General features: G+C 39.2%; 4 protein-coding genes across 4 annotated transcripts; 3 read left to right on the forward strand and 1 right to left on the reverse strand.

The window, feature by feature from the left end:
- The first annotated feature begins 3,014 nt into the window (after window positions 1–3,014).
- Window positions 3,015–8,516, forward strand: LOC118427298 (uncharacterized protein DDB_G0286299-like). Its single transcript, XM_035837009.1, has 4 exons — window positions 3,015–3,031; window positions 3,747–3,807; window positions 4,093–4,270; window positions 5,972–8,516. Exons 2-4 carry the CDS (start codon window positions 3,760–3,762, stop codon window positions 6,835–6,837), a joined length of 1,092 nt encoding a protein of 363 aa, XP_035692902.1. The 5' UTR covers window positions 3,015–3,031; window positions 3,747–3,759; the 3' UTR covers window positions 6,838–8,516.
- A 1,388-nt stretch (window positions 8,517–9,904) lies between these two features.
- LOC118427300 (ribonuclease H2 subunit B-like) lies at window positions 9,905–15,745 on the reverse strand. Its single transcript, XM_035837011.1, has 11 exons — window positions 15,541–15,745; window positions 15,159–15,221; window positions 14,693–14,800; window positions 14,357–14,430; window positions 13,314–13,428; window positions 12,875–12,939; window positions 12,329–12,434; window positions 11,555–11,636; window positions 11,192–11,243; window positions 10,912–10,989; window positions 9,905–10,434 (listed from the first exon to the last, which is right to left on the reverse strand). The coding sequence occupies exons 1-11, from the start codon at window positions 15,620–15,622 to the stop codon at window positions 10,324–10,326; spliced, it is 936 nt and encodes a 311-aa protein (XP_035692904.1). The 5' UTR covers window positions 15,623–15,745; the 3' UTR covers window positions 9,905–10,323.
- A 184-nt stretch (window positions 15,746–15,929) lies between these two features.
- LOC118427302 (protein UXT homolog) lies at window positions 15,930–17,493 on the forward strand. Its single transcript, XM_035837013.1, has 2 exons — window positions 15,930–16,051; window positions 16,550–17,493. The coding sequence occupies exon 2, from the start codon at window positions 16,676–16,678 to the stop codon at window positions 17,159–17,161; it is 486 nt and encodes a 161-aa protein (XP_035692906.1). The 5' UTR covers window positions 15,930–16,051; window positions 16,550–16,675; the 3' UTR covers window positions 17,162–17,493.
- Window positions 17,494–18,217: 724 nt separating this feature from the next.
- LOC118428066 (ribonuclease P protein subunit p38-like) lies at window positions 18,218–22,086 on the forward strand. The gene is made up of 4 exons (XM_035838030.1): window positions 18,218–18,252; window positions 18,717–18,848; window positions 19,485–19,704; window positions 20,333–22,086. The coding sequence occupies exons 1-4, from the start codon at window positions 18,218–18,220 to the stop codon at window positions 20,858–20,860; spliced, it is 915 nt and encodes a 304-aa protein (XP_035693923.1). The 3' UTR covers window positions 20,861–22,086.
- Window positions 22,087–24,430: the final 2,344 nt, after the last annotated feature.

Below are 24,430 nucleotides of genomic sequence, written 5' to 3' on the forward strand. Positions count from 1 at the left end.
GCTTTCCGGTGTATATTTCTTTCCCGGCATATATTCCTTTCCCGGCATAATATTCCCGGTTAAAAATCGCGAATCGACCTACCCCCCCCCCCCCAAAAAAAAAAAAAAAAATTGCCAAGCTTCCCAGAGACGCCGGTAAAGGAGGCTAAGCAATGGCTATATTTCTTCAGAACTGATGAGGTTTTCAACTTATTCCTGCGACCTTATTAGTTGTTTTCCAAAGCAATCTCTCTTCATTGAAGCACCCAATGTCATGATATTTGTATATAATCCAATAGAATTGTACAAAAAAATATTCCCGTTATCGTCACACCAACGGACTTGATTCATTTGCAGTTTCCATTTTATCACCGTCCTTTACATGATACCCTATAAAATAATGTTTGCTATTTCAGTCAGATGATTTTTACCGAAAGGTGAGGGGCCACACTCGATGACGGGCCGCTATTTGCGGTGTCAAGGGCGGCTGGACTTTGGCACCTGTCAATGAAAACCCATAGGGTTGATCAATTGAGGATAGGGGTATTGTGGTGAGGGATGGGGTACAGTTTTGTCGTTTGATGCACCACGTGTAAAAAATTTGAAATAATCTTTCTTTTTTCCTTCTATATCTGTTTATTCTTTTATCAAATGCTTTGACATGATAAAAATAGAAATTGATAGAAGTAAAAATGATAATATAAATGAAGTCAACACATAGATTCTTTGATAATTTTCTTGCCAAAACCCCGCTACATTCTCTCATTGATAGGTGCACCGTGGCGTCTAAAAGCATTGCCCCGTTTACAGACATTAAGTGTATCATGGTGCAAACCGTGGCATGTAGCCAGCTCAAACACATACTACGTGTTGTACGTGTGAAACACGGGCTGCAAACACGTTAATCCATGTCTGGCCATACATCACTGCAACTGGCACGTCGTTAAAAATTGGAGAGCCACACCATCGTCCTGTAGACTCCAGGACTCCAGGAAGAATAGCGATACTACATTTAGTATCACTAATGGAGATCCCAATAAAACAAACAAACAAACAAACGTCACTATGCAAACATTACGTCCTTAACCTTTTAGCACACCTGGTTTGAATCGAACGTCGAAAACATTAACGTCTTACAAATAATTCTATTGTTAAATAAAAAAAAGAACGTTTAGCTTTTATCTTCTAACGTGTGTACACCGATTTAGCGTAGCGTGTGCCCGAACATGTACTATCATATAGTGGTAAGTCACCCCTAACTATGAATCTGACGGTTGGGAGTTATAACTCTGGCTGGCCGACACGCTACTGGAAATGGTTACATTCCTTAGAACCGGGCGTTAAAAGTCGTTACCCACTGTACTACGTGCTTGTCGAAATGAGCTGGGGGAAAATTTCTTCGTGAAAGCGACCCGACGTGTTCCTAACGTCTGTTACTCCTGGAACGATCATCTAGTTTGAGGACACTGTCCTTCATATTCAATCATTTTCACCAGTGGAGATTCTCTAGTCCCCACATCTGGCAAGAACTTTTAGAAACAGATTTGAACTCAGATTTGTAATAAGGGTGAGGTTCGCGTGGCGACCTACTTGCGACATACCATACCGTGTCTCGCCAATTATGCTTGAGCAAAGTTGCTATCCAAGCCTTCCTGCTGGACCAACGCCATGTGTCGACAGGGGTCCCCACCACGCCCGCGCGCAGTCTCTTGAAGTTCTTGCCTGGTCCTGGCTGAGCACTATGCTGGAAGTCCGCTCACACCATAGGTGTCTTTTGCATGAATTTTCATATATATATGAATAGTAAGAATGATAAGAATAATGACTTTGGCCTTAACTAGCCTGTATAATTCATGACGTTTCCGACAGTTTTTTAATGACACTCTGCTGATTCGTTGTCATTTCCCCCCAAATTCATTGTGGAATATTGTCGTTAAATGTTCAATATCAATATTGTAATAATCAAGTACACTATTTTTTCACGCCAACTTTTGTTATATAAAATGTGCGTAAAAATGTAACCTTCTGTTAGATAGCGAGACATCTGAACAATTTCAGAGCCGAATTCAGCCGAAATTGCAGTTCCCAGGAATACCTATTATGCCCGTCCTTGGTGCTGAACGTGCCATCACGTGACACTGCAAACAGGTTTCCTCAGCTTTACTCGTGTTTTATCACTGTATTCAAACGTAAAGAACGATATAATGAAACAAAGAAACTTTGATATTTTCCTGCTTGTCTCCTTACACGTTTAGCAGACATTTGATCATCGGCACTCTGGTTAACGTTATGTTGTTTATTGCCTTTCTTTAGAAAGAGAAGCCACATGAGCTAGAACTACATCAGCCGCACAAGACTTCCATACTCACAATATATAGTTTTACGATTATACCTGAAACAAATGAGTGCTCGGTTTTTCCCAGTGAAAGTTAGATGAAGAAATTCACCATGTCTGTTGACAACAACAAATAGTTTTATTCCAGTAGCGTCATGGTAAGCTATAAACCGTTAACGTTGCACGTAGACATTCTATAACTCTTTATGCTTAGCTTCGAGGTCCCCAGTTTTATATTTTTCCTGGATGGTCTCATTCCAAGCGACCGGAGGACATTCTATAAGCGACAGTCAGAGTCTGTGCAAACAATCATGAAAGACGATATCTCGACCTGGCAAACATGGGCATACGTTATCTTCCCGCCATTTTAGGGGCCGCGTAAATAATTATGCGGGCGCTTTAAATCATTTCGTAAACATTAGATCATGACATTGTCTTTGTTTGGAATGAAATACTGATTGATTATATATTATGTATGTATTAGTGTCGCTCAATCAAAACTTGGAAAAGAATTAATTACAGAAATTTGTGTTGTCTGCATAACACCCCTTTTGCTTAGTGGACCACCCCGTTTTTAACCCCTGACCTTCAGCCATCAATATATTTTGCTGCGACGCGAATCCTTCGATACTGTACGGTAAGATTTGCCCCGTGTTTGTGAGCTTGTTGTTTTTCTAGTGCCACTGTAGTGTCAAGCAAAGGACTCCCAGTCCCACGGTAAGGCTTCTTGTACTTTCTGTGGCGAATCTTTCGTTAAGGGACGCTTTAGCAGTCATACCGTCCTAAAAATAGCATCTCTTGGGTAGGGGAGGGGGGCGGAATTTTGAGTATTTGGCTGCACGGGACGGACATGTTCTGTTACCGCTGTCGTCTGGCACTGTGCTAAATACGTAGTGGCCTGCTTTTGCAGTCGAGATAGTAAGCCAGAAAAGGCACGAGAAATTTGTTGGAAATTTTGGATATAACGTTAACGTTATATGCAGTCATAATCTACATAATCAATATGATGTTCTTGCGGCATGATATTTGTGTCATACTGTCTGTACTTTCATGCATATTCATAACTGTCCGTGAGTAATACAACATGGGTGCAAGGGCTGTGTCAAAGGGCTGTGCCCACATGTGGTTAGTCAATATAATAAAGATGTTACTCTGTAGACGTTATGTATAAGAGTTGTCTTAATTTAGCCGTGGGGCGACTGTTGTGTTAGGACTATTGCATGCAGTCTTATACATTAACCCTACCATTACCAACAGTCGCGGATGGGTGTGTTGAGGCAAATGAACAAATCGCTGAGTAACCATGCCGCTGCACTAATCCTCAGAACTCTTGCTTGGCGTCCCTGACTTCCTAGCAGCCTCATGTGCCAGGGCATATTTCAGGAGACAAATTGAATAAGGGCTTGTAATTCTCTCATTTCTCTGTTTCTAGTTCAAACTCAAAGATGTCAGGGAAGCAAGATGGCGACAAGGAGCGGGAGGGCTACTCCATCCTCAAAGTACTATAAGTTGGATCCTACCTCTGGCCAGAGACAAATGAAATTAGAGCTTGTAATTCTGTCATTTTTCTGTTTCCAGTTCAAACTCAAAGATGTCGTCAGGGAAGCAAGATGGCGACAAGGAGCGGGAGGGCTACGCCATCCACTAAGTACTCAGTTGGATCCTATATCTAGACAACTAAATGCAGAGCTATCTGTAATTTTTTTCTCACTAGTTCAAACTCAAAGATGTCGTCAGGGAAGCAAGATGGCGACAAGGAGCAGGAGGGCTACTCCATCCACAACCCGGGAAACCCGGACTTCCAGCGCCGCATGGCCTCAGCCTTCGGCAACCTGGAGCATCTGAATCCCGGCGGGGGGCGGACACAAGAACGGGACTCCCGCGGTCCCTGGCAGCGTCCCCCCGCCCCCGACTATGTGGTCAACCCCAACAGGTGGACCCACTACAGCCTTCAGGGTGACCCTGTTTTTTATTAGGCTATCATAGGTACGATTACTGACTTCTATCTGTTTAGTATAAACTTGAACATTCTAGTAATTTCTACAGTTAAAAAGTGCATACGTCGATGAAGGTTAGACATCCAGCCTAGACATGAAGGTTAGACTACAGCCTTCAGGGTGACCCTGTTTTTTTATTTATCATAGGTACGATTACTGACTTTTATATGTTTAGTATAAACTTGAAAGTTCAACAAGTAAAAAGTTTTTTTGTTTGTTTGTTTGAACCTTTGTTTATTCATGAAAGCTCAAGTTGACCAGCAGGCTGCTTTTCATTGAGGTCATAAGGGGAGAGGCAAGGGTCAGACAACGAGAGATACAGTTTAAAGTATCAGACAACGAGAGATACAGTTTAAAGTCCTAATAAGTCTTATAAGCCTATTTACATAATTTTACATACATGGTACAAAACAAATAATAGCGAGAGACAAAGTCCATACTTCGATGAAGGTTAGACATCCAAGTAATAAGATACGCCAAAAAGCGGTTACTCAAGCAACTGGATATGATTTTGGAAACGGTCAGACGTTTCAAACAACATCCGTTGTTTTTCGTCAGTGACACGGGAGAAATCTTGTTGTCAGGGTTTTTATATATCCTAGCTGTGAATTGATATGCAAAAGAGATCTAGTTAGAAAACAGGTTTATCCTAACTATATGAATTAATATGTAAAAAGGGGAGGAGGACGAATTTTCAAAAGTCCAATATCATACATGTAGGTACGATTGAATTCAACACCATTCATGTGCATATCGTTAATTAGTTTAGTCTACAGACATTAAGATTAAAATTCTAATTCATTTAAGGGAGTTGGGTTTATTTTAGAAGTACGTAATGGTTTTAGGACCTTGGCAACAAAAGCATTTATTGATTGAAAAATCTGTAACGTATTTCATGTGTGAAAATGTAGCTGTGTGCCAAGTAAGTTCCGAAGCAATCGTTGTTCATATTTCATGGTATTAAGTGCAACGTGTGCATGTCTTTAATTAGTTTACAGTCGTTAGACTCCCAATTCATTTTCGGTAGTTGGACTCATTTCCTAAGCTTATATTGATTTTCATTTCTACGAACTTGGCAATGGAAGTATTCCTTGATTGGAAAAGAGGAATTTATTTCATTTGTAGCAATATTACGTAACTCAGTTGTGTGCCAAGTATGTTCCAGAGTAAGATTTTTCCATACATTAAAGTATTGATAATCTATGAAATCAGATAAATCAGGCTCCATATCTCTAATGGCAATGTAGATCAAATACGCTAGATACATTAATGCTTACAGAGAATAGTCTCATCAGCAAAAGCTTCAGTTGCCCACGATTTCAATCGCTTAAATATATGATCATAGGAGGAAAAGCAAGCAGTAAATGGCATGAGTAAAAACTTCCAAAAAAACATGTCACATGCTGTAAATGCTAAAGGGTGTAAATTATCATTGATATGAGGTGAATTGGTACTTTCCATGCAAATACCGAGTGGGTCCTTAAGTTTAGCTGTGTCTGTTCTGTGACTTCTTGACTTCTCACACACTCAAAAGGCTAAAGACTGGAAAGTATCATTGATATGGGTGAATTGGTAAGTTTTATATTGATATCTTTCAGCACAAACACCAAGCAGATCGTTATTAACTGTGTCTTTTCTGTGATTTGTTCTTACCTTACAGAAGAAGAAGATCTGAACGACCAGACCAACCGAGCCGCCGCGCTGGACTTTCTGGCAGACCTCCGCAGACGACACAACGACGCTCAGCCCCTCAACATCTTCGAAGACTCCGACTCCAAAGAGGAGGAGGAAGACGAAGAAGAAGATGAAGAAGATCAGAAGGATGAAGAGGATGGAGAAAGAAAGAAAGAAGAAGACAAGAAGGGAGAGAAGAAAGAAGCCGCCAAACAACAGTGTCCCCCCAAGTCGTCCAGCAGACCGTGGGACCCGGAAGGCCGTGTGGGCAGACACAACCTCCCCCCTCCTCCCCCGATGATGTTGATAAACCCCCCGCTCAGCGTCCACTCCTCCCTCTCCAAGCGCCCCATGCAGAGCGTCCCCCTCCCGAAGACGTCCGGCAGCGCGGCTCTACCCAAGGCGGAGGTGAGACCATCCGTCGGCAACACCGCCCCGGACACCACCTACTTCAGACCAACCTTCCAGCCCAGATGGAACCGCGCCGGCGACCACCAGGGAGGGAAGACGGATGTTGGAACGGCCGGTGCCCCCCCTCCGGACAATGGGAACAAACCGGACAGCGCGTCGCGCTGGATGAGCGGGACCTACACCATGCCGGAGTACAGAGTCGGCCAGAAGAGGAAGGCCTCTCGACCCACAAGGCAGGCCTCAGATGTTGGCCAGAAGGAACAGCCTGCCGCCATGGGCCTCCAACATCTCCAGTGGTATGATGATGAGGATGATGAAGATGACGATGCGGTACCCACTGGTGTATCTTGGGAAGCCTCAACAGAGCGGCCTTCAGAGGATACCTCTTCACACACAGCAAAGAAGGCTAAGAAGAACATTCGCCCGCGTCATGATGACTAGCGATAGGAACGTTTGAAACTTAGGGGAAACATTTAGGGAACCTATCACTGATCACGATCAGTCTTAATTATATGATATACATTCAAACCTTACATAGCAAAAGCAGTCCTTGTCAGATGAACAACAGACATATAGCAAAATGTCAAACTTGCTAGGAGGTCTAGCTCGTGTTTGACACTGAAAAGCAGTTCTGTTACCAGCTACTTAGATACAGATATTTGTCACAAACAGATAGTTTACCATCCTCACATACATGTACACTTTCATTAATGATAAAAATGTATGGTACGTTTCCTTTTTACTTTGTAATGGGGTATTTTTTGTACAAGTGTTTGAATAGACTTGGAATTACAATTTTTGAAATATTGTTACATCTTTGTGTTCCAGTTTTAAGGAACTTTTGAAATGATGCAAGTTAAATGCATGTTTATTTTGCATTTTTGTAAATTATATAATTTCTATTCAATTAGACTTTGAATTTGCAATAGGGAGATACCATGTTTTTTTTTACTATTGCATTATATCTTGATGTGCCAATGTATATATATTTGCTTTTGAGTGAGATTGTAATCATAACTTTTCGTAGTAAGGTAGGAATTCAAAAGATATTGTTCAATAAGGTATCAAAGCTACCATCAGCCAGTTTGCATGGTTTCCATTTCCTTTTAATTGCTGTGGTTTTAAGCTATCAAGATTGAAGTTAGTGTGAACAAATTGAAGAAACATCGAATCATGTTCTTGAGCGTAAAAACAGAAACAAGAGCTTTTGTTCAAGAGATTGAATGCGTAGTGTCACCTTTAAGTATTTATTACAAAGATCTTGCCAATGTTTTTGTGTAACAATATTCAAGTGTAACTTTCAACATCAAGGAAAACATTTCATGATGAACAGCACTGGTCATGGAATGGTCGACAATCCACCGACTCTATGATGTCACAATTATGCAGATAGAACACATGACTTGTTGATCAGTGGATCATAAGTTGCAGAAAGTTTATGGCGTCCCCCGTCTCAATTAAGGGCTGGGTTATTATTCCTCACAATCATTCCTTTATACAGACGGAGGATGCCGTAAACTTTCTGCAACTGTTGATCCACTATTCCTCTTTGCTGTAAATTACAGTTGAATCTTACTACAGAATGAGTTTTACTAATATAGACAAACATTCTAGTAAATTTCTGCTTGGTTTAACGGTTTAAACTCTCTACAGAGCAAATACAAGACATAGAACCCTTGGGGATGGACCCCTTGTAGTGAGACTGGCTCCACTCTGAAGGGTGATGTAACAATACACAACATGGAGTAATGAGACTTTTGCCTGGGCTTTTTAACAAGCATGTACTAATAATGAAAGCAGGACACTCAGATGTTTCATTTAAAGCATGTAAATTGCCAGGACACACCCTTGAAGCCAGAGCAAGCCGGTTCTTTTAATGAAATTATATTAGTCCATTACTATATTGTAGTTGTTACGTATTGGACTATTGTACTTGTGCATGACGTGATATTAGAGAGACTACTAGATCCTCTCTTTGTGTGTATATGCTGATCATGAATGAACAGTATCCCGAAAAGGGACATTTTTCTCTGACAATTACAAACGACGTATCTTTGTGATGTTTATCTGATCTGTTGATGAGTTGTCAGGATAAGATAATAAACAATTGATGTATGAAACCGTGTTTTTAATGGTGTCATCACTGTGGACATGTTTGAGTATTCTCCAAGCACAGAAAAGGCTGGATGGTTTTTAATTTCTATTTCGTCTTTTTGTTTTCTTTTTGGCAAGTGGACAACTAAAACTGACAAGATAGAAAGCAAGATAAAAATACCTTAAAAAGTCCAAAACCACCCAGAGCCTTACCTCTGCTTGGAGAATAATGTTAAGGGATCACATACTAGTACACAGGCGGGACGCCTTATTTGGTGCCTCACATACCGACCATAACTCTCCCCAAATAAAGCGCAACTGGGCTCTGATATTTCACACTGGGTCTGTATAAAGACATCACAAGCTTGTCCTTATAAAACCTGGTTTGATCAAAAATAAAATGTATATGATCATAATTTAGCAAATTTTATGTGCTGTGTTGAATTTGGATGTTGTTTGGGACTTGCAAAATAACTTGTCCTCAAATCTTAAACATCTCTGAAAAACTGAGAAATCTACAAAATGTACTCGGCAAGCTCCACCATGCGTCCTGAGGTAGTACTGCAGGACGTCCACTGCAAAAATTGGCAAAATATTGCCTTGGCTGTTTTGGAAACCACTGGGTAGACTTGAACATATACATGTAGTGGTTCCTTTGTGCCAAATAGATCCGAGATATCAAAACTGGAAGTTCAACTGCAGTACCGTACTGTAGAAAGCTGCTAGGAGGCCCATTATTGAACTTGAACTTTGTATGTTGATGAAGGTTAAACAACCAGGTAATAAGATACACTAAATAATAGTCACTCAAGCAACTGGGTATGATTTTGAAAACAGATATGTGTTTCAGATAGCATCTACTGTCTTTTGACACGCCATTTACAGCTCAAATTATGCTGTCCATAAACACAGGAAAGTGTAGGGGGAAATATTACAGAAAACCAAGACATGTCATGCCAAACCAGCTGTCAACCAATCAGAGAATAGGCTTTCCGTTTTCAAAAGCTGTCTCGCATGTATAAGGGTAACCTCATAAATATTTATAAGCAGGTCTGTCAGGAACTAAGGGTGACGGTTGAAAGAAAAGAGTACATCCAGACCGGCAGTTTGGCTGTTGGATGTCCCTGCGTAGGAGGATGGATGCCCATGGCATAGTACCAAAGCAAATGCCAGAAGATTAGTGTTGCAGCGCCCCCTGTTGAACCATGGTGCAGGTGCACTTAAGAAAGTGCATCATGTTACCAGAGCCTAGCCAACGAACTATATCTATCTTAAATTTGAAAAATTAGCTTAATCTCTGCCTAACATAAAAATGCATGTTGCAACTAAAGCATTACTATTGTCAAGGAGGTATAGTCTCTCTATAAACTCCTTGCTATTGCAAGGCATCACCAAAAATGATGCATGGGTTGAAGACAAATTTTAGGCCATTTTATTCTATGAAAGTTAATTTGCCTTTACAGCATGGTGAACAGAATTATCAAAATTGATACATTGTACAAAATTGTTTGAAACTAGCTTCCAAGTTTACTTCGGATACCTTTTCTAAGATCAAAGATACAATTTCAAACAAATATCATGTTCATACAAATACTTCAAATTGCCCTTTTTGCATTACATTTGTATTTAGTATATAAAACAACCTTTTTGCACTATCAAAATACATAACAATATGCAACCTTATTGGTAGATCCTTTTTGTCTAGTTATATGTAAAAGGGGTATTTTGACAAAATGTGGACACGACAAAAATATGACAGAAAACATAGTCTACTCAAATAAAGGCACAGTTGTCACTTTACTGTTGTTCTTGCAATATTCTTTTTTGACTCTTTTACTTCTTGTTTTTTGCAGCAGTTTTAGGTGAGAAGAAGCTGGATATGCTCTTCATGCCTGTTTTATCCACCTTACTGAGGGCTCTCTGTGCAGCTGTCATCTTTGTGTTCTGCAAAGAGAAATCAGGGCTTAGTGCATTGATTGAATGTGTCAACTTGTATTGCCACTGTTTATAATCATAAAGTGACATTTTATAGATGTAAATGTCCAACCCTGGCAAGACAGGGAACAAAGGATGCTAAACTGAAAGAGAGAAAGAGACAGAAACAGAAACATGGTTGCCCAGAGTCAAAATCATTACAATAAATTGAAATGGTAGTCTCTGTGCCAATTAAGGTATGATATGATATTTCTTACCCTTCACCCCAAACTACCAAAATGTATAAAATGACAGAAGAAATCCTTAAAAGGTTAACACATTGTGTTCACTGAAATGTAAAATCATTTCTTATAATCTTTTCTTCTTCAGGCATGACTCTACCATAATGTAATGTCAATTCACTTAGACAAAAGAACATCAGTAATAATAATCAACATCATGTAAACATTATTACATGAGTATATTTCTACTTCTTGACCAGCTCACCTTTGGTTTGTCATCTTTGACAGCAAATTTGCTGTAGTCTTCAGCTGCTTCTGGAATCTCTGAAGACAGTTTAGCTTTCTGAAACACAGAAATATTTATGGTTGGTAACTGCACAGAATTTTAACTTTTAGCACTGAATTTTTGCAAGATATAGCCTTGCTAGAAAGTGTGGTTACACAAACTAAAATTCCATGTTTTTGGTTACACCTCGATCAGAGGTATTGGTCTTTTAGCTTTAGGGAAGGATTGCATAATATTAGGAAGTGCATAAAATAATCACCTTTGCTGGAGGCTCACCACACTTGACTTCTTTTTTCTCAGGAAGCTTGATTCTGTGAAATAGGAATGAACAATAAAATATAATCTTATTTCAAAAGATGTCAAAATCAGACAAATACATGACACTATATATTGGTGACAATATGGGAAACAATCTATAAGAAATATTAGACATGTCAAAAATGCATCTCGCAATAAAAACATGTATCAAGAACACAATGGACATATTTAACATAAGTATAGATGAAGTCACAGGAACTTTCTACCTTGATAGCAAACAAGTGCATTACTATTACCTACAAAGACACCAACAAAGCACCTCAAAGCTATCTTCAACATGATGATGATTGCCATGATAACTTACCCCATGTGTTGAGTTAGCTGCTTACTAAGGTCTGCACTGATATAATCTGACACCAGTCCACAAGCATAGCGCAGGTAGTCATCTGTTAAAGACAAACAATAAGAAACCATAATTGCTTAATGTGTATAACATTTTTTTGTTTATCTCTATTTCTATTTGCTTTATTCCACACAGAATAACATAACAAACACACGATATATAGGTAACGAGTACCTGAAAAATCTGAAGATGAAATACAACAAAGAAAAGAAAAAACAACATTTCTATCATAAGAGCATTGAGGCAGAATATCAAATCAATCAATGTATATTTGCATAACCTATTGATTATATGTATGTGGGCATTGACTTGAAAACTGAGTATTCTTTCTGTATGGCCATATATTGTATACTGATCATCTACATCTAGAAACCATCTAAACATATTCATTGAATCCAGAACATTGGCCCTTCAAGATGAGAAAGGTTTTGTAACCATGGGAAACCGCAAAGGAGGTGGGGCAATGACATCAGAGAATGGATGGGCAAGCCACTGGCAGAGTGTTCCCACAGAGCCAGAGACAGGAGGGAGTGGAGGAGGCTGATACTGTATGTTACCATAGTCCAGACCCTCAGGTATGAGAATGGGACTAGAGGTAAGTGTAAGTAAGTAAAGAGGAGAGGGATAAGCTCTGTCTTCCAATACCATGCCCAAGACCCACTACCCCTAAAAAGAAGACTATGAGGACTTAACCTTTTTCAATGCCATACATGTACAATTATTACTTATTCTTACCTCTGGAAGCTTGCTCAGTTTTGAGACTGTGAGTGAATGTAAGCAGCTGTGCCCCTCCTGTCACCTTTACACTGCTGTCTGTCAGCTTGTCTGCTGCCTGCTCCACCTGGAAAACACAGACTTTCTTCATAATTTTTTTTTTTTTCATTTCAGCAATGCATCAATGCAGACACAATCCTTTGTACAAATTACTAAAATGCATAGTTACACACTTATAATAATATACAAACAATTGACACACACAGAAAACATCTGCATAAGATCCACTGTCTGGTGCAGGAAGGATTTTTCACTTTAGCCTCAGATGCAGTTCATGAAAATATTGTTAGATGGGGTTGGTGAAAATGAACAAGGTGGCTAAACAAGATGGCTGAACATCCTTGCTTGGAAGATTCATCCGTAAGTTTTAACTAGTTGTAAGCCAAGAAAAAACACTACATGCAATCGGAATAGGGAGAATACAACACACAACATTGTTCACTCTGCAAAATATCTGTAGTTTTATCTCCTATTGGAACAATAAACAACTAAAGTAGAAGCATTTACCTTCTGCTTTAACCATTTGAGAGTACGTTCCTCACTGTAACGACAAGCCCTCACATCACCTGACCCTGAAGTTAACAAAGGAATTATATACATAAGTAAAGGAATGAAAGAGAAGATCTCCTTTAATATGAATACAAAAAACACTTAAATCAAAGCCTTAGACTTAGAGTTAAAAGGTTCAACAGATATTTGAGGGTTTGCATAGGGGGTCCCAACAATGCTTTACGCTTAATTCAGAAGAGCACCCTACATATTATGATAAAATCGAAGGCAATTTTCTAAAATTTTGTCGCCTCACTTAGAATAAAAGCTTCCCCTGCAAATTATGGCAAATCAAAATGAGCTGCCTATGCCCTACAAAGAGCATGTAGTCCCTCATACTTTGTATTATGTCTACATGATACTATAATTAGTAGCAGTATTTTTTAAGTTGATTAACCTTTGACATCACAGATGTGTTCCAAGTCAGATGTGTTGATGCAGCTCAACAACCTGGTGCATTCTGGGTACTGGTCATCTGATATCAGTTGGTCGATTGGCATGTACATCCCACTCTGGGAAAAAAACAGTATATTTGTTAACATGAATTAAAGGTATTAGAAAGTGCTTCTTCAGTCAATGTTGTGCACAAAATATATGGCAAGATCTTTTTCACTAGCACATGTAGTCTAGTGGTTACTGGCCCTACTCCTGGACCAAGCAGTCATGAGTTTGAATCCCGGCTGTGTCACTCACTCAACATGTTACTTAGAAAGATCCTTAGGACAGGACATTAAGCTGTGGTCCAGTTCATTCATTGTTTTATTTATTTATTGATCTTTAGGGTAGTCCCTTCAGTTAACGTAGTAACTGATTTCCAAGGGAGCCCTATATACATGTTCGCACAGCGACGGGTTATACCGCCCCTTACGGGGTGACACACCCGTCCGGGTGAATGATGTAGATCACCATGTGGCTGATACGAGACAAAGGTCGCCAGGCCTCCATCCGGGTGATTTGAAGTGAATCACCAACTTCCGACAGAAGGATCTGCACCAACGCACACCGCATCATCGCACGTGTGGGGGTTCTTTAACGTGCATGGGGTATGGCTCTCCCCATACACGGGACCTCCATTTAACGTCCTATCCGAGGGGCGACTCATTTTTCACTTGAGTAAAGTGAGGAAAGTCGTGTTAAGTGCCTTTCCCAAGGGCACAAGACCGGCAACACGGCAGGCGGATTCGAACCGGCGACCTCTCGGTCACGGGCCGAATACACTACCACTGTGCTACGCGGCCCCACATTGTGCTGCAGGAATTTTCCTGGTACAATATTAATGAACCTGCACATACTGTACATAGTGTCTCTGTCTTTAACAGTGGAATTCAACTCACTTTTACCCTGTCAATACTATAGATTGAAGCACATGTACTCTGATGTACAATGCATTATATCTTAACTTACAAATTTGTCAGAAAGACAAGAGAGTACTGAGCTTACCTCATAGGCTTTTACTAGATATGGCAAGACCAGAAACAGGGGGTCAACTGGGGTCACCATGTGCAAGCTTCCATCTGAAACATTGAAATAGGATTTTGAAGGATATCATGTTATAACTAAATCTTAAACTTCATCCACAATACATCATAGAACATCATAGATTTTTTTTCTTTGTCTGCTTGTCAGTACTCTAATTTGCAGGTCTATCAGTCTAAATAAGTGCATGGCATGGATGCATCTATACTTAAGTGCTTGAAATGTACCGGTAGCAAAAAAAAATTATTTACAGGAATGATTTCAAGCTTATGGTTAGGAAGATGCACAGTGCAATATCACCTTGTTGAATAGACTCGCCGATGAACCAGGACCTGAATTCCTCCTGGAAAGCCAATACTTCCAGGACCTGCTGGTTCTCCTTGGAAAACAGGAACATGCCACTTTTCTCTGGGGAAATAGCAGCACAGAACTCATTAGAGGAATGGACAAACAGCAGTCTTCCAAAATGTTAATGTAAAGTAAGGTTACGCTTTTTCTATGGTTGAGTGAGTGACTGAGCAAGTGATAACTGATGATAGTCCATCAAAGCTCTATCTCCATTGCTTACATTTATAGCCAGGGATACTAGGTTACACTTTACTCTTTGTAGTTAGTGTGTTGGGTTCTTTTTATATAGAGGTTTGACACTTGAGGCTTCCCCAAACTCTGGACAAACAGCTCAAGTGGTATTCTGCAATCAACTGAACATTTCTGAAGCATGAAGGTTGAAAGGATCATCAAACTTTCAAAGTTGAAATAGACAAACCTGTTTTGGGATGTAGAAGCTTGACGAAAGTCGGTCCTCCATCTTGGCTTTCAGTAACTGAATCTGTATTAAAACAGACAAGCTTTAAAATTCTACTTAAACAAGTACCATTTCAAGTCCTTGGTATATCTTCAACGACTCTTTTCTTGCATGCAAATGTTTAAAAAATATCTTTATCACAACAAACTTGCATTTTAAAGTATCTTTACTTCGTCTGGTTCTAAGTTTCCTTAGATTTCCGTACGTTACTTTACCAATATCAAACCTTTGTTTACACGCTCTAAACGCCAATTCCTGAGCGGTCAACTACATTTTGTACAGTACAGTGCTAGGGGATAAAATATCCGTGAAACGAAATGAATGGGGGAGGGGGGCGACAAACCTGGCACTACCACGACCCACTGGTCTTTCTCCTCGCTACCAGAGCCTCTTCCCTTCTCACCGCTTCCCCTTCTCGGTGGCATCTTCTTACTCAGCAAGCCTTACTATCTTCTACTCGAAAGTTTCCGCAGGATTTTTAGTTGTGCGACACGGCAACAGGTATCAAAATCAATCCACTAAATTTTCCCGCGGTTTCTTACCCTTTGACCCTCAAAACTTATGCCACTATACTTTGGAGGGGTATAATAACGATTTACAGATTTTATTTTAGTTCTGGGTTTGAGATGTGATATAATTAAGAAAAAAAAGTTTGTAAAATTAATTATTAGTTGTTATAGGCATAATATCAGCGTTTGGATGATATTAGACTATAAAGAAAATAAATTTACCCCCTCTTCTCCAAATAGTGGTCTAGCCAGCATGGCGGCACCAGTTTTAGAAGGCTCTGTCCGTACTTTCACTCCGAAACCCGTCGTTAAGAACTTGTTAGACAGCCCGTACCAGCGCACATGGTAAGGTAAACTAAACATTAACATGTAGGGAATTGATCAGTACACAATATTTTCTTGTCGACGTTGTGTTTGTGATAGAAAACTACATTTTTGTAACCCCTTTTTTTCAACGCCCACATGCGCGCGAGGAGGGGAGGGGGGCATATGCTTTTACCTGGATATCTTTTTTTTGGTAAAGATTAACTGGAGAAGTAGTTGGAGTCATACCCTGAAGTTATATTTTGGAGCAATACATACTAAGCTATGTAAAGCTCAGGCACATGAACTTTATTGAATTTATAAATGGCGAATTGTAAAAAGTCAAATTTTCAATAAAAGTTCAATATCTTGCGCATATTGAAAGAGCGAGAAAGGGAAAGAGAATTGGAATGAAAGAAAACAATTTTATCTTGGAAATAGTATGTTCTATAAGCAGGGGCATAAAGATATGCACTGTATGTTTGTTATTGATCTTAAAGAACATTAGGATCATAACATATTTTACTCTATTATATCTAGGCCAACTCTGGAGAAAGGTGTCACTCCTGAAATTCTCAACAAGCTCAAAAGGTTGGTATGACATTAGGTGAACAATCCAGATAGTGACTTTTTCAAGGTTCAGTCAGTATTCAAATTACAAGAAATATGGAGTTGGAACCTGATACTGCTGAGATAGGCCAAAAGGTCACGGAATACGAGAAGTTCCTGAACGAACGACTCAAGGTGGATCTACAGAAAACTCTCGACAGTCGCGATGAAATCTACGCCAAGATGTCGGAGTATCTTCAGCTGAAAACAAACATTGAGCGAATGCAGGAGGTGGACTTTCCCAAAGGCGAGCTGAGGACTAAAGTGGATTTAGGATGCAACTTTTACGTACAGGCGAAAGTTCCGGATGTTAGCAAGATCTTTGTGGCGGTGGGGTTCGGATTCTACGTAGAATTCACGCACAGCGAGGCGCTGAAGTTCATCGACAAGAAGATCGAACATCTGACAGAACATGCAGAGCGCCTGACAAAGGATTCTGGGAGAATAAAAGCACATATTCGGCTGGTGATCGAAGGGCTGAAAGAACTGCAAGGTCTGCAGGATGGGCCGGAAGAACAGGAATTCAGGGACATCTGGGGTTGAGAAATTTGGTGCCAAGTGGTTACCTTACCTGGCTGAAGGTTCAGAACCAGTGATTATGTAGCCCTGCATCCTCTGCTGCATTCACCGCCTGTAGAGATTCAAAGTCTTGAGAAATGGGCTCTAAACTGTGCTTGTCATTAAAAGACCACCGGACACAGTACTTGTTTTAGAACTTCTCCAGGGAAGACTTGTAAAAATTGTATATGCATAAGTATAAGATAACTTGATAATTGGTAACACTTTGTATTGAGTGTATGAGTTGTTGCCATATTTGCTGTTGACAAGGACACTTGACATCCTGTCCTCAAAGTCAGCAAAAACAGTAGAAGACAGTAAAAAAAGAACATGACTGCCAGATAGTTCAGCATTAATGAAGGTTGATGTAGTTTGGAAGAAGCCATGAGTGAAGAACTACTGTTAGTACAAGTAGAAAGTTTTCTGACCATCTTAACATGACATCATTTGTAAACAAACATGACACATGTTGTTAGATGTATCAATGTACATATAGTAACAGAGCAATAAATAACTTGGGGAATGTAACAAAACTTAGGTACAACATTGAAGTTCATGTTTACCACTTTTGACTGTCATACAGTATCAAGATGAGATTCCAGTGTATTTGAAAGACAGTGTTTCAAACTAAAGTAAATAGACAATGGGATGACTTGCAAAAGTGTGAAGGAATAGAAACTTTTGATCTTAAGATACATGTTCTACGTTAATTGGCCAAGCCTCCATAATTAAATGAAATATTTAATAGTTAAGCTACTCAATTTCTGTTTGTTGAGTGATTGGTGAAGGGCTAGTTTCCTGTTGGCATGACACACAGTGTATACCCCTATCAATGGTCAGTTTCTGGCTCCATATATTTTGAGAAAATTATATAGATTATAGTAACAGTATACTTTGAATTGTGATGGGCATAAACATAAAATTGTGATAGTACATAAAAGTATGGTTGTAAAATAAAATATTACAACTTACCATTGTGGTGTCATTGGAGGAACTTTTGAAAAATAGTCTAGTATATGATTATGAGTCAATATTAGGGAGATGAGTCTTAAAGACATATCAAACCTTGACACTGAGTAAGACAGACTTCAAAGCTTTCTTGAAATCTAGATTTGAACAAGAAATGCTTTTTAGGAGTAGGCCACTTGACTGGTTTTATCGACGACATCTCCTGGAAACTAGATTTTTTTGTGATTGCAAAAGAGTGTATTTTTTTAACCTGCAAATCTGAAAATTTCACCACAATGTTGTATGATCTTTGATTTTCCAAAAGTTGAGATAAAACACCAAGATTGAGAAAGATCCTTATATCTTCATGAAGATCAGATGAGGGGAGTTGCAGATACAATGAGCTCCTCTTACAAACTGATTTTGGCCACATTTCCACACACACACAAAAAAGAATATTCCTCTTAGTCAGAGATTTGATGATCCTTACATATTGTTGAAGATAACCCTCATCACAGCAGTATTTTTACACTTTCCTCTATATTTCTTTGGTCACCCCTGAAGTGTTACATGTACATGGTCTCACCCTCAGTGACCTCGGTGACCTCAGTGCCTACCTCAGGAAGGAAACGTCCAAGGGGAAAAGGAAACGGGCAAGAACTGCAGAGGATGCTGGGAAACCTACACGCAGTGTGGAGGAGCAAGAGTTGGCAAAACAGTTGAAGTGAGTGTGTTTGTCACTAAAAGAATATTGCAAAACCGGTAGACTAAAAAACCTGCACAATAAACTGACTGGCAAGGACCAGTACTGTACATATAAATGTTCATCCAGGATCATTATGAGGAAATCATTGCATGAAAGGAACTGCATGTACAATGTGTGGCATATCTTCACAAGATGTTCTAGTGGCCATTAGGTGTGCTTTGCTATGACAAAAGCGGTATCAAAGTCACACTTTCACATATTGTAAAAGCAGGATGTTTCATCCAAAGTAATGTGTTAAAGTTCTAAGAGAGAGTTAAAAGGTGAAACTAACACAAAAAGGATATCACTTCATGCAGCATTCCCCAAAATTTAATAATTCATATAATTATAAAAACTATTTCAAACTAGTAACCGAGGAAATAACTTAAGGGAACAATCTTGTTTTGTTAATTGTTCACCTTATGATAGTTGCTGTGTCTGTGATCATATTCTTTTGCTTAAACCTTAACTGTTACCAGTGGACCATAGCCTTCATCTGTAGTGCTTGGACAACTGTGTGGCTCAAGGAATATAGAAAGAGCACTGTCTTATGCACTGAAAGATTTGGGAAGGATTTTAACTGAATTACTGAATTAAACTAATTATCTTATTTAGGTCTCAGCTGGTTTTGGGCATCAACGAGGTCACCAAGGCGCTGGAGAAGGACCGGTTACGACTGGTTCTGGTGTGCCGGTCCGTCAAGCCGGCCCTGATGACTCAACACCTGGTCCTGCTGAGTGCCGTCCGTCGCGTCCCAGCTCTGTGCCTGTCCGGGCTTAGCGAAACGGTCGCCCCCATTCTCAACTTCAGAACTGTCGCTGCTATGGGCTTCAAGGTTGGTATCCTACACAGACTTACTTATGCAGGGCTGTCTCCAAGACCAATCCCTCTGTCCTAGGACGGAAATGTGCTTCTTGGAACGGAAAAAATCATACCCTATCTGTCAAAAAAGACAGATAAGAATCTCGTCTCAAAAATCTTGATGACGAAAATGTACTTTACAAAATGTACTTTTGTAATTAAAAGGACAGACTTAACAATAAAATTGACAACATGGGCTCCCAAGCAACGAGTGGGACAGAAAAGAATCTGGAGACAGCTCTGGACTTCTTCCAAAACTTAAATCAAGTTGTGGATCATTTATAGATGACTATCTTCCAGTGCACCTCAATTCTTTGATTGCAAAAGATAAATTGTAAATGAAAATGCATATAAGAATCAAATCTCTACTTGTTTTGTAATTGTAAATTAATCAATCCTTCGTGAGTATCAAAGGTGATGCATTGCATCTGTCTGTGAGCTTGAAAATTCATTTTAAAGCTTCCTGGTAAAGCTAAATATTCAAAGACTCCTTCACAATTGGTTTTTACTGGAAAGGGTTGATTGATTGTCATAATTTCCTAATTGAATGTATATGCAACACAGTATTGACGTAGTGTTACTCTCATCTTTTCTTCTATCAGAAAACATCACCAAAAGATGACAAAACTTTTGATCCACTGGTCGAGTTTGTGACATCACGGACACCACCCATCAAAATCCCCTGGCTGAAGTTACCTGGAGGAAAAGAGGAGGAGGATTCAAGCAAAGAAGAGGAGGAGAATGAAACAGGAAGTTCAGATGAAGAAGACACAGGTAGTAAGAATGGTACAAGCAGTTGTGACATGCAGAAATCTGCCATCAAAGTCCTTGAAGACACTTCCAAAGGTGAAGATTTCATTCCATTGATGTCAGAGGAAGACCAGACTCAAAATGAAGAAGCTGAAACAGAAGCTAAAGAGCCAGCAAAGAAATCTGAAAAGAAAGCCAAGAGGAAGAAAAGGAAGAGGAAAGCAGAAGTGGCAGAAGAAGATGGGGAGGAGGCTGGCCTCCAGGCTTTGTGTGTGAAAAGAACACAATCTGTGCAAGAGAAGGAATCCTACAAGAGGAAGATGGTTTTCAAAAAGAAGAAGAAGACCGTGATGGCAAATTTTCTAGGAAAATCAAATTAGCCATGTCCTGGAATTATAAGTACATGTGTATGTTCCAATTTAAGACAAGTGTACAAGGGGAAGGGCAATTTGAACTTGGATATGTCTCTCCCATGTGACCTTATTAGATGGATAACAGGGTTCTTTATGCACAGGATCTACATACAATCAACAACCAAAATTTTGGTGACCGTCTGTCACCCTCCTCAGTCCAGTCAGAGTTGCCCTGAAGAAAGGACCCTAAGATGGTCACCAAAGCATTGCATGAAGGTTTAAGATATTAAGATATGCCAAAAAGCAGTTACTTATAGGCAAGTGGATATGATTATGGAAACAGAAACAGTCATGGTGACTGTTTCCAAAATCATATCCAGTTGCTTCTTTTTGGCGTACTGTAGCTGTGAAATGAAAAAAAACAACACCTTGTTATCCAGGGCTTTTTCAACCTAATGAAATTATTCTCGGACCATATTCGATGTTTGGCATTATTTTGACATTGCGAATGAATTTGGTTATATATATAATTTGGTTTGCTTAAGTCTGATTTCGTGTCTCCGAATTCAGGCACATTTATATCTGGTAACAGATTGTTTTGGGGTGATGTGTTTTAAAACGCTTTGACAAGAAAGCATAAATGAAATTCTCCGCAAGTGACCTCTCCAAGGAACAAATGAAATGCCTTGTGATATGTCTGGAACAATCTTGGAATTGGATTTACCTCGTACTTCCTTTAATTGCGTCTTTCACATCTGCTGTAGATAAGGCTAACATGATTAATGACATACCTTTAATGAAACGTCTTTTTTTGCGTGGTAAGTACATGTATGTATTGTGTTATGTCTATACTTTATATGATTACTGTAGTCTGCTTGCTTCCAGGTAATGCAGGTATTATTGCATGAATGTGTAACAGGTAGCTTTTGCTAAACACAAAATAATGATTGTCTGCAAATTAGCGATAAACAACCTGTGAGACATTAAATATAATCATATGAAGTTGGCAGGCAGCTAATGTCTTAATATGTTAAGAGCTGCTTTGTGCAAACTGGCATATTAATATTTTCTTCTGTTCAAAAAGCAATCAAATAAATGAGATGATATACTGTATCACTCAGTAGTAGTTTGTATTAAAAAAAACATCATGAATGAGTGAATCCCATAGAAACCTGTTGCAACAATGAGAGAACATGAGAATGAACATCACATATGATGTATTAGTTACAAATAAACAGCAACCTTCGAAAGTATGAGCCAAAAGTTTTTATTGTAACCTTTAATGTAGGATCCTGATGATGCAATAGTGCAGGGATACATTGACAGTGTGTGTTACTCTCCACAGAATGCAGTGTTCCACACCCAATTTGTTGCTTGCAATCATACTCAAAGACTTAGAAATGCAGCACTGCTCGTATGCAGTGCTTGCATTTGTGGTAAAAATCAAAATGAATGTGTCATATCTAGAGACATTCCAACACTGACAATATTTTAGATGCGTACCAAAATAGGAGAGTTTTTAAAGCCATTAGACCCTTCTACATGTACATATAGCCAGACATTACTGTAACAGTAAAAATGTCCCAATGTAAATTGAATTGTCAAGTCCTCAGAACATAAAGTATATTCATTATTGTATGTAGTTGAAAATGTGAATGTATCTAGAAACAGAATGAACTTTTATCTTCAATGTTAGATGTAGATTTGATGGATGCCTGGAGAGGTGAACAATTTAGGTCCACTGAAGTGTGTCTCCAAGTGACACTTCTCAAGCAATTTTATATTGGCTTTCTTAATTAGTTTGGAGCTTCAAGGGTTGGATACAAGCCTTGGGATCGGTGACAATCCTATATTCCAACACCCCTGTGCTTTAAGGCCCCTATGTTAGTGTTAGACTAGGGTTATAGGGGGTGTCAGATCATGGAGGTATCAGAAAATAAGCTTAGGGTATAACCCTGAGAATAAGAGGAAAAAAAATCGAAAAGCCTTTTGAATTGTTGGTGGGAAGGAGGGGAAATATTAATAGCTCCCCATTTTCTAACCACCTTGATCTTTGAGGCTATGTTAGTGTTAGGTTAGGGTTAAAGGGTGTTGGGACAAAGGGGTGTAACCTTGGGGATAACAGGCCAAAAAATCGAAAATTCTTAAGTATAAAATTTTGGTGGGAAGGAGAGGAAAGATGACTATAGCTAGCACCTTTATCTTTGAGTTTTATGTTACCTTTATGTTAGTGTTAGGTTAGGGTTAGATGGTGTTGGAAGAAAGGGGATAACAGGCCAAAAAATCGAAAATCCTTTTAAAATGTTGGTGGGAAGGAGGGGAAAGATTACTTGCTCCCCATTTTCTACACACCTAATTCTTTCCCTTTTAGTTAAAGAAAGGTGGCAACTCTGCCTTATTATACATTACAGAATGAATCAGTGCAAAACAAGATTGATGTCGTGGGTCGACCAGAAACGTTGGCATGATTCCATTCCTGCTGGATATAAGTGAATGAGATTATAATTCCTATGGTTACCCAGATCATTATGAACCACACACTGCAAAAGGTGTGCAACCCCTGATATGAGCATTACCCTATGAGTCAGATTGTTCTTTATAGACAATTAATGTTGGAACCCATCAATATGAGCAGCTCTGTCTGTGCAGACGCTACGTTATCTCGCCTTCGGATGGGTTTGGGCTACGGGAGGTGAATACCAAATGCAACAAGGTATACCTGGAGGCAGTGGGCTGAGATGCAAGCATGGGCACTAAAAAGTGAATTTGTGCATACAAGCTTAGATTTATGTAGGTGAACCTGGGAAAATGTTAACAGCGTTTATTTTTAGGAAGGTTGTCTGTTCTTTCTTGTGGAAGATGGATTAATCAATCGACATATGATTATAAATCTTGTATTTACCACTTACACCCGTTGAAGCAGAAATTTTGATATTAGACTTTGATTAGCAAATTGGAGATTTTATGAAAGAAATTATGATTTTGAGCTACTTAGGGAAGTTAAGAATAAAGCTATATTTCCCAAATGCTGATAATGACATTTCATTTCTGGCACTCACTACTACATGTAGTTTTTTGTCCTTTTGTACAATTGAAAGTGATACAAGAAGCCCAGTATAAAAATCATAACAGGTTGAGCTTAATGAAAATATCAATACAATTCCCTTAATAAGGACAATATTCCCATGTAACATAATGCATTACAAAAGGAGACAAGTTGTATATTGCGCCAATGTCCAAATTATTGATTTTTATGCTTCAATTACCACTTTAGCCGAGCAGGCCTAGTGAGAAGATACAAAAGGAATACAGCATCCTTTACCATAGTTACAGTGCATATGAAACGTAAATCATATTTAACTCAATGCTTGCTATCATTATTTCCATGGTGCTCACTATTCACTTACTGTACATGTAGCCCCACTTTGGTTTGATAATGACAACAGGCCTAGGGCTTGCTCCTGGATTTTTTCCTCCATCCAGGGTCACAAATTTTCTTCTTCTGGATTAAAAGAAAAGATTTTGGTAAGCTTGATCAATGATAATTGACACTATGGGCTCCCAAAAAAATTAGCGGGATGAGAAAAAAATAGCTAA

Source organism: Branchiostoma floridae, chromosome 12 (genome assembly GCF_000003815.2).
Source record: "Branchiostoma floridae strain S238N-H82 chromosome 12, Bfl_VNyyK, whole genome shotgun sequence".
Taxonomy (NCBI): Eukaryota; Metazoa; Chordata; class Leptocardii; order Amphioxiformes; family Branchiostomatidae; genus Branchiostoma; species Branchiostoma floridae.